Source organism: Haliaeetus leucocephalus, unplaced genomic scaffold, assembly GCF_000737465.1.
Source record: "Haliaeetus leucocephalus isolate CR32 unplaced genomic scaffold, Haliaeetus_leucocephalus-4.0 Scaffold784, whole genome shotgun sequence".
Taxonomy (NCBI): Eukaryota; Metazoa; Chordata; class Aves; order Accipitriformes; family Accipitridae; genus Haliaeetus; species Haliaeetus leucocephalus.
In genome coordinates, this window is record NW_010973220.1 from 977,308 (window position 1) to 986,939 (window position 9,632).

The 9,632-nt window shown below is 36.3% G+C and overlaps 1 protein-coding gene across 1 annotated transcript; it reads right to left on the minus strand.

Moving 5' to 3' along the window:
- Positions 1-2,668: 2,668 nt before the first annotated feature.
- SLITRK6 (SLIT and NTRK-like family, member 6) lies at positions 2,669-9,401 on the minus strand. The gene is made up of 2 exons (XM_010581505.1): positions 8,864-9,401; positions 2,669-5,572 (listed from the first exon to the last, which is right to left on the minus strand). Exon 2 carries the CDS (start codon positions 5,555-5,557, stop codon positions 3,032-3,034), a length of 2,526 nt encoding a protein of 841 aa, XP_010579807.1. The 5' UTR covers positions 5,558-5,572; positions 8,864-9,401; the 3' UTR covers positions 2,669-3,031.
- Between the last annotated feature and the right edge of the window lie 231 nt (positions 9,402-9,632).

Here is a 9,632-nt window from a genome sequence, read left to right on the forward strand (position 1 = left end):
GGATACTGCGAAACCACTTGCAGCCTTACACACTGCCACAGAGTACAGTTGCCCTTATATAATGAATGATGTGAATCTCCCTGCTGAGGGAAAGCTAAAAGCTAAAGCTCTCTTTAATTCTGCTGAGTAATGCTCTGATACAGCTGTATAACTGAGTTGCTTTGACATGAATTTAGCTCACTCTTCTTTCTGATGCTTTGAGACTGCAACTAAGAAGAATGTTTTGCCATACAGTTGTCCTTAACATTCTGCCAAGCAACTGTTAGCAGCTAAGCAAAGTGACATCTGTGCATGTGGCAATTGTCTGTAGTCTGAAGCTATTTCTCTTAAATCTAAGCCTGAGGGCCTGAATCATCATTTCCCTGCATCTTGCCAATTGCTGGGTATTATTTTTACACCCATTTTTTACTAATGGAAGTAACTACTGAAATGAAAGACACTGAAATACAAAACTCTATTATCAAGTACCATGTACATTTTTGTTCTGTTTCTTTTCTCTACATTGATTTGAGATCTCTGAGAATTCAAAAAAGAACAGTAATAGCAGGTCTGATTCAATATTCCAAGCTTTCTACTGTCACTTCCATTGACTGAATTTGATTTTTCATTGAACCTTAATTATTTCAAATAATAAAGTTACTTAGATTTTTTTTGTGTGTGAAACTAAATTGTTTACATGTAGACATCTAGTGTCATTTTGATGCTATAAGCCATCCCACTTGGGCTCCAGTTGCTCCTTCAGATCAGGGCATGGGTTTCCATAGGTTCTATGGCATGTCCATGAAGCCCATTTGCATGTCCTGAATATGCAAGAACAGCTAAAATAATACTAGATACCTAAGTTAATGTAAAGTTAATGTAGCTGCATTTTTGCTTTCGTCTCACCCTTACCTGCATAAGTAATACATAGCATTATCTTTACTTGTCTGGAATAAAAGTAGCAATGAAACAAATATGTTGTCACCAGATTTCCTCTGCCTAATCCTCCTAAATACACAGGCTTTCTGAACTAAATTATTCTCAGTCATAGAAAGAGGAAATAATACTTATTCTCTAATAACTGACATTTTGATTTTTGGAAATCAGCAAGTCTGACTTCCATAGCAAACTGATGATACCTCAAAAATATTAATAAGGAAGTTGATTTTTTAACAGAGACATGTGGTCAGATCCTCAAATTACAGAAATTGGTATAGCACCATCAAAGTCATTATCTCTATGCAAATTTGAAAGAACTGAGAATCTGACTTTCGTATGTAGTATAGGAAAATTTTCTGTCAGAAACGTATGTACAAAGAATACGAAGAGCTCACATTTGTATATACAAATAGGTAAGACATCAACAGTAAACTGAACTAAAGAATACATCCTTTGAGTTTATCAAGACTTCAATGCTAAGTTTAGCATACATATGCAGACGTAATAACTAAGCTGATCTTTCACTCTAGAAATAGAAATTAGGAAAAAAAAGTTCATGCATAGTCAGTTTACAGAAGATTTTCTTTGAGGAAGATAAATGCAGGTCAGAATTTGTTTTTTGGCACCATGTCAGTCATGCACAGAAATTGAATGGCCTTACTGCATTCTGGACAAGATGCTCCTGTCCACACGACAAGAGTGAGAAGCATTGTGTTTAATTCCAAAACAGTTCTAAACTTGTGCATGCAGAATTTGTTGCCTTCTTTAAAAAGTTACCTTTAAGAAAAAAGACTTTTAAAAAACTCTTTTTTATCTTTTTCATTGTTAGAGAACAGTTCCTTGATTTGCTTGAAAGGCAGCCAGGAATAAGCTTTTTCTTTTCTCGTGAGTTGAAAAAAAATACAAAATTATACAGAATAAATAGTAAATATAAATCTAGCTAGAATTCATTGCAAAAATAAACCTGCAGTGTTCTACTTTTTTTACCTATTTTTCCCACAACACTTTATTTTCTTCTAATTTCAGAAAATATAACATATTTTTGTACAAACAGCTAAATACTATTAATCTTCCTCGTGCGTATGTGTATTGTTGCGGTTATTCTGACCGGGAGTTGCTTTTGGGTAGGGTGGTAAAGGACCTGTATTTGCACTTGGAAGTTCCTAGCCATAGCAAACTCGTTTCCTCCAAGAATATTTAAAGCCAGCACAGAAATTATTTATATATAGAGAGAGAGAAAGATAAAAAAAAAATCAAACTTATTAAACACAGTAACATATTTACAGCTGATTCTCAGTAGCTTTTCAAATTGCCCAGGATTATGAGTTGAAACACCAGTGATGCACAATATTTTATAGCAGCAGCTCAAGAAAAGATTGTCCAAACTTAGGTAAAGCTATCAGATAGGGAAAGTAACAAAAGGCTTGTTTTTTTCTTCTTTGAAGATGTTGGGTAAACATAGTTACATATTTTTCCTTCCACATACTGATACAGAATGCACATGATGAAGTTCCGTGTAAAATTCTTAAATATTTGCAGGCTCTGGGTGCATACACAAAAATTTTTTTTTTTTTTTTTTTTTCTTTTTTTTTTTTTACTGACATTTAGTATGACAACATTTCAATTCCTTTCATATTTATTATAAGGGTATGTTAGGTGTAGTTGTAGACAACGGTCATGTATGCAGTGCATGTACTAACCTAACCAATACACTCTAACTTTATAACTACAAACACAGGTGTTTTTTTTAAAAGGAATCTAATTAAACTGAGGGAAAAAAGAAAGAGTAAAGGTAACAAATATTTTTTCCATAGGTTGGGTACAGAATGGAGAGTGCCATACACACCTTTTTAAAATGTTGAGGAATATTGCAATAGGCAATCTTCCTCCCACAGTTCAATCACACAAAGTTCATGTTTAACTTGGGGTGAGACATATTGCCTGCACACAAACCCATGGCTTCCCACAGTGATCCCTGAGTTTTTTTTGCTAGGATTACTGCTGTGCTTAAGTTCTGACTGTCGACATGTTATTATAAGGCACTTTTATTTACAATGGTTTCAACTTAAAATAGAATTACAGAAATGCGGCCCCAGCCCAATGTATTATAACTTCATGTTTGCTGCTCCAGGACTTCCAGGTAGTCAGGCTCAGCATGTAAATTAGCTTTGAGTTCAAAATACTCATTTTTAGTTTGTTCTAGAAAAACCTTTCTTGGCCTGGAGTACATGAGTGTCTCCATTAGTTTCAGCTCCTCATGTGTTCCAGGATAATGAACTTCCATGTCAGGCTGGAGCTGGACAATATTTTTTCTTAGGTATTCCGTGATCCCTAGTTGCTGCAGCTCTCTCTCTTTTTCAAGAATGTTTCTATACAAGCAGCTGGCATCCTGAAAAGACAGAAATTCAGCAGATTGATCTGTAGCCTTATATTTGACATTTGGACCTGTAAGAGGTGAACTGTTCTCTCTTTCCAGGAGACTTCGGCGGAGATGTTTGGAATCGTTAGCTTCCTTCTCACTTCCCTCCTCCTGTTGCTCAGTATGCTTGGGGCTGAAGGATGGGCTGCGGTAGACCTGAACCAAGGGAGTAACCATACGTTGCTCATAGAGAGTTGCGGCTGGGCGCTCCGTTGTGTGGTGGTGTGTGGTCTTATGCCCATACATGCTGTACTGAAGGTGAACTGGGCTACTATCCCTCATTTGTTCATCCGCTTGTTTCTTTTTGCATCTTCGTCGCCGATGCAGAACAAGAACAACTATTCCTGCTGCACAAAATACAATAGTTATAAACACAATTAGAAGTCCTAATATTAGAACAGAAAGTGGGACCGCATCTGTAAGGGATCGCAGGATGGTGTCTGCGGTGTTGGTAGTAGTAGAAGAAGTTGTCACAACTACAAAATTGGCATGAGTTGGTAGGGCAGGGCTGTTTATTAAACCTGGACACAAGACTTCACTGTTCAGAGATTTCAATTCTTTTTTTGCTAGGTGTCCTGGAGATTTACAAAAAATATCACCCATCATTGTATTCTTACTCAGTTTTTGTATCCATTTTTGCAGCCCAACTGAATCACATGTACAGTCCCAGGGGTTGTCTTCAAGTTCAATTTGTACCAGCATATCCAGTTCATCCAAGACATTGCTCACAGGCAAATGAGCAAATTGGTTTGTTTTCAGATTTAATCTGGCTAGTGGAACACCTGAAAAGATATGGGGTGGCAAAGTCTGCAGAAGGTTGTTATTTAAGTAGAGGACCTTAAGTTTTGGCATTGCATTAAATGTCCCTGGCAAAACTTCTTTGATAGCATTATATTCAAGGTACAAGTATTCAAGGTGCTGAAGGCCAAAGAATAGATTTTGACTTAACTTTGTAAGGTGATTGCCATTAAGATATAATTTCTGCAGTCTAGTCAGATTCATAAAGGATCCTTCCTCAAGGTTTTCAATGCGATTGTTCCCCAGGTGAAGCATTTCTAGGCTGGCGTAGTCCACAAGATCTGATTTCAGTAATGTCTGAATAATGTTTCCAGCTAGAATAAGCTTTTTAGGATTTGGAGGAGGGGGTCCTAAATCAGACAAGCTTTCAATATTTCGCTCCTGGCAGTGCATGAGAACTCCTGAGAGCATATGGCTGGTGCAGTGGCAGGGGACGGGACAATAGATTCCTGGAAACTGAGTAGTAGGCTTTGAAGTATGAAGTGTTAAACTTGGTTCTTTAGTAGGAGCTTTCAGGATAGGAATCACCTTAGTTGATAGGTGACTAACACTAATAGAGGTCGTTACAACCAAGGGCAGTGACCCTGAAGGATCTTCAAGTTCATTGACAGGATGAGTGGGACAAAGTGATTCTTTTTTCAACCGGCTTAAGATGCTGCCTTTGATAACTGGAGGACTATTGCATACAATGTCACCTATTATTGACTGAGGAGGCATGTTTTCTAGCCATATCTTCAGCTGCAGCAAATCACAGTTACAGGCCCATTTATTGTCTTCCAGCTGAAGGTCTAGTATTCTACCAATATGTTCCAAAAAGCCAACATAGGGCAGTGTCTGTAACTGGTTTCCACGAAGATCTAAATGGGTCAATGGCACAAAACGAAATATGTTTGGAGGAAGATACTCAATGGCATTATCATTCAAAATAAGCACTTTAAGCCTGTTGAGCTTGCTAAAGGCACTTGCTTCAATCACTGTGATGAAATTGTTGTCTGCTTGAAGAAACTCCAAATTTTCCAATCCATTAAATGTATCTTCTTTAAGTGTTTCTAAAGAATTGTGATTGATATGAAGTTGCTTAAGAAGGCTGAGACCATTGAAAGCCCCAGGCTCAATATCTGCAATATTATTAAAACCAAGATGAAGAGAGATAGCATTCACAAGGCCAGCAAAATCATTCACGTGTAACATAGTCAGGCCATTGTTTAACAGATTAAGATGGAAAGGCCGTGATGGTGGGACATTTATTTCTGATACCATCTTGATGCCTCTTTCTTCGCAGTTTATAATCACGGTCTCATCCTTTTCTTCACAGAAACACAAACTCTGGCAAGATCCTCTCACTGAAGAAAAAGAATGCTGTGACTGGAAGGGATCAGATGCAACCACAACTGAATATAGAATAAAAATCCAGAGCTTCATCTTGCCTAGCAGATTCTATAAAAGAAAAAAAAGAAAAAAAAAGGAAAAAGAAAAAGTAATAGAGTCATGATTTCACAGGGTTGATTTTATTTGATTTTTTTTTTCTGGGTTGGGGGGAGCAATAACCATTCCTAGTACTTGTCATTGAGCTACCTCACCTTTCAAGCAGTATTATATTATGCAAAACATTTGAATGATTTTCTAAGCAGAGAAAAATAGAATTAGTTTAATGTACTGAATCAATAAACAGTCATAAGGGGAGTGCTTCAGCACTCTCATGCTGATACATGAAAGTAGGAGATAACCAAGAGTGTGTTGTCTTTATTTATATACCATATAGAATGTTTTGCGAGCGGACAGCAGTAACAAGTTACTGCCCTGAGTAACTTTTATCAAGGCTAATATAATATTTTGGATTGTTGCTTTGTGTCACCATATAACACTGTAAATTTTAAAAGTACCTTGCTAAGCTCAACTTAATGGTGTCCAGCTGCTGAAGAGAAGAAATAAGATTTAGTTTGGTTCAACAATGTGTTGTGAGCAAAAGCCCATTCAGTCAGGATAAAAGGAATCTCTCCTTTGGTTCTACATTATGTACGTAAATCAAAAGATATTTCCTCTGCAATCCTTGCACCCCCAAACTGAAAGGGAAGTAGACAAAGTAATTCTTTTTCTTTACTTAAATTTTAATGCACATGTTATAGATTGTGGATATTTAGTGACAGCGGGAACACAGCACATAGTAGTGTAATGTTTGTATATAATATACATAAAATAATTGTGTATACAATTAAAATAGAAAAGAAGAGAGAACTGACAATGCAGTACATGTCAGAAGAAACAGGTAGGCAAGGGGCAAACTTTTTTTTTTTAGATTAATTATTAGACTCCTTCCAATTATTATAATCATTAATTACCACAAAAATTCTGAAAGGTACATTCAACTAACTGTGCTTTACGAGTTAAAAATGATCACCAGTATCATCCGTATGTTACGTAATTTAAATTATCATCTGTCAAGCTGATCTTGAGCTTTGGGATACCTGATAAATGCATCATTACAGTTCAGCTATGGAGTCACAAGCAAAATTTACATGTTGAAATCAAGCATTAGTTATCATTGGTTTGAATTAATTTATGCTACACTCCATTTGAAGATTCTCTGTTTCTTTCTGTCAAGGCTGTCTAATTAGCAAGAACAATGGTAATTTCTGATATATGAGATGGAGTGAAATCACTGTTTATAATCTTTAATTAAATATTTCCACATTTCCTAAAAGAAAAAAAGTCTTACAGTGGAATGGATGATTTAAAACACAAGAACTTTTTTGGGGTGCGCTATTTATTCTAGGACTGAACTAAGCACATTTCTTAAATAATCCATCTAATAAATGTCACTTGGTCTTTCAGAGTAAGCTAGTGAAACATGGAGTACAGAATGTCACTACACAATTAACCAGCTGAAGTGATAATTTCTGAAAGATTAGAACCTTTTACAAGAATCTATTCAATTACATGCATGAACATTCTTACAGTGTGGTCATATGACTTGGTATCTCATCAATACATATTTTAATTATCTTGTACCTTTGTTACAAGCAACACCATTTCTCAAGGCTTCCCTTAAAATGGATTGCAAAGATTTATATATGCAAGCACTTAAGTGCTGTGGTATGAGTATTACACACATGCTCACACAAACGCAACAGCAAATGTGTGCACAGCAAATTATGTTTTTCTCCATTAGTAGTTCCTGATAAGTGGGAATAGATGTATGTGTTTAGAAGTAGTAAGTGCAATTCACAGTGTGAGAAAAAGTGTCCCTAAAAATATGACCTTTTATCTTTGTTTCAGTAGAACAAATAATTTTGTTGTCTCATATAACATTCCTTGAACTCCAGCTGCCTATGTTTAATATATATGTCTTTAAGTTTGTTTTCCCAAGAAGTATTGGATAAGACACAACATGTCAAGATGTTATTCTGAAGTGTGCAGAATAATTCTGGGATCATATTACGCTAGAGAGTTATTCTTGCTTTACATGCGTCAGTATCCTTTCCAGTGACCCAAGGTAAAAAATGCAGGCTCTAAACACAGATGCCAGCTTCAAACCTACTGTATGACTAATTAGACTTTATTTCTGCAGGAATTCCAGCTTCAATCTGCACCAAATTTAAACTGCACTTATAAAGTCCCTGAGCAAAACTAAATGGAAAAAAAAAAATCTGAAAGCATTTTGCATTCTAGTGCATAGGGAGAAATTAGGTTATAAAAATGAAAGCCCTCCTCTCAGAGATAAAAGTAACAACATTTGTAACCAATTGGAAAACATTCCCATTTTAATCATCGTCATACTTCTGTGGGCAGCACTGCCAGAACTCTCACACACACATACACATAACAAAAAATAATAGGAGAGTTGTATTCTGTTTTTTCCTTTTTCCAGGGGTTTTTTTTTTTTGGTCTGAACACTCAGGAATATGTAATGAAGCTCTCGGTGGGCTACTATTGTAAAATAAAAACTGCTTTCAAGTAACAGATGATCAACATTTAACTGGAAGAATTCAGAATAAAACAAAATTTAATTTAAAAAGACTTGACAAAGCTGACCTTTTTCTGTTTCATGTGGGGAGGTTTTTCAGCAAATTCTACGTGGTAACTTAAGTTTGTTCATTTTTTCTGCTTTCATGTAAGTCAATACTAATTGCATACTCTAACTAAGCTTTTTGCAGGAGGAATTCTAAAAGACTAAAAAATGTCACAGTCCTTTCTACGAGGCAAAGTTGAATACTTCCAGAAGCAGTCATCTTATAACAAAGGCATCCCATGCTTGACAAGTAATAATCAATGTGTTTTTAAAACATTGAAATAGCTTGTTTCATTGTACTTGGGGTTTTGGTTGGTTGGTTGTTTTAATTCAGCTATTTAAAAATGCATGTTGAAGAATTTCAAAGCCTCAAGCTAAGAAATGGTAATTTCTAAAAGCCTTCAGGATTGTTTATTAAATTCTGAAGGGAATCACAGTCAGATGATGCATTTAAGACCATTCTTGCACTTCAGGAAATAAAAGCAAACACCCATTCCTCCCCCCTCAAGGGATCTGAAATCAGTGTTTCCTTACTACACACATTCTAAACAGTTGGCAGTTTGAATAAATGTACCTGGCAGACTGTTTGAAATACCATATAAACTGCCATCATATAACATAAATGTTATACAAAGTCATGCAGAAAAATAAATTTAACTGGAACTGAGAAATTAATTCCTCATTTGCTAAGCTCATTAACTAACTGGAATCTTTCTTACCTGTACAGCAGTAACACTCCCTGAAACGCTCAGTAATGCACAGTTGGAGCAGCTGTTTCAATGCGATGTAATTTTTCCCTGTGAAAAATGCACACTTTCTTCTGAGTTTCACTTTGTTGCACGCTCTGGTAATACTACAGCTCCATAAAGTTAAAATCCTTGTTCAGAAGACAAAGTACAAAGAGTTCGACTGAAAAAATCTTCCAGGCAGCGTGCACATTAGACCATCCTGTAAGCAGTTGTCCTTTTTCCTCAATTAAAATTCACAGCATACTTCACAGCTATGCTGACTTTTCTGCATATAGTTAACTGTTTGCAAGCATTTGGATGCAATAAACAAACAAGATGCTCAGCAGAGCTTGACTTGATCACTTGGTTTGTCAGATTTTTAGATCCAAGCTGCTTCTGTGTTCTCTCTGCTCTTTCTAGTCTTTCTTGTTAGCTCAGTTTGTTATTAGTCAGATTGCCAGGGACTGGGAGGTAGGCGTAAATAAAGAGACTTCTTGGCTTTTGACTCAGCCTTTAAGCCCTTCCCCACCAGAGAGCTTTAATCTGCCAATGTCATTTAATACAAGATACAGCTCCACCTTGAGACAGATCAGCTCCTCCTCCTCCTGCAATTTCTCTCACCTCCTTTTTCCCTTATCTAAGTGAACCTCGGAAAGTTAAATTCAGCTAAATGTCTTCTAGACTGCTTAAGGTCTGTTAATGGCTGATTTTGCAAAACAGTAAACATCCACTGCAGCTCTTGCAGTTTGTTCTCTTAGGC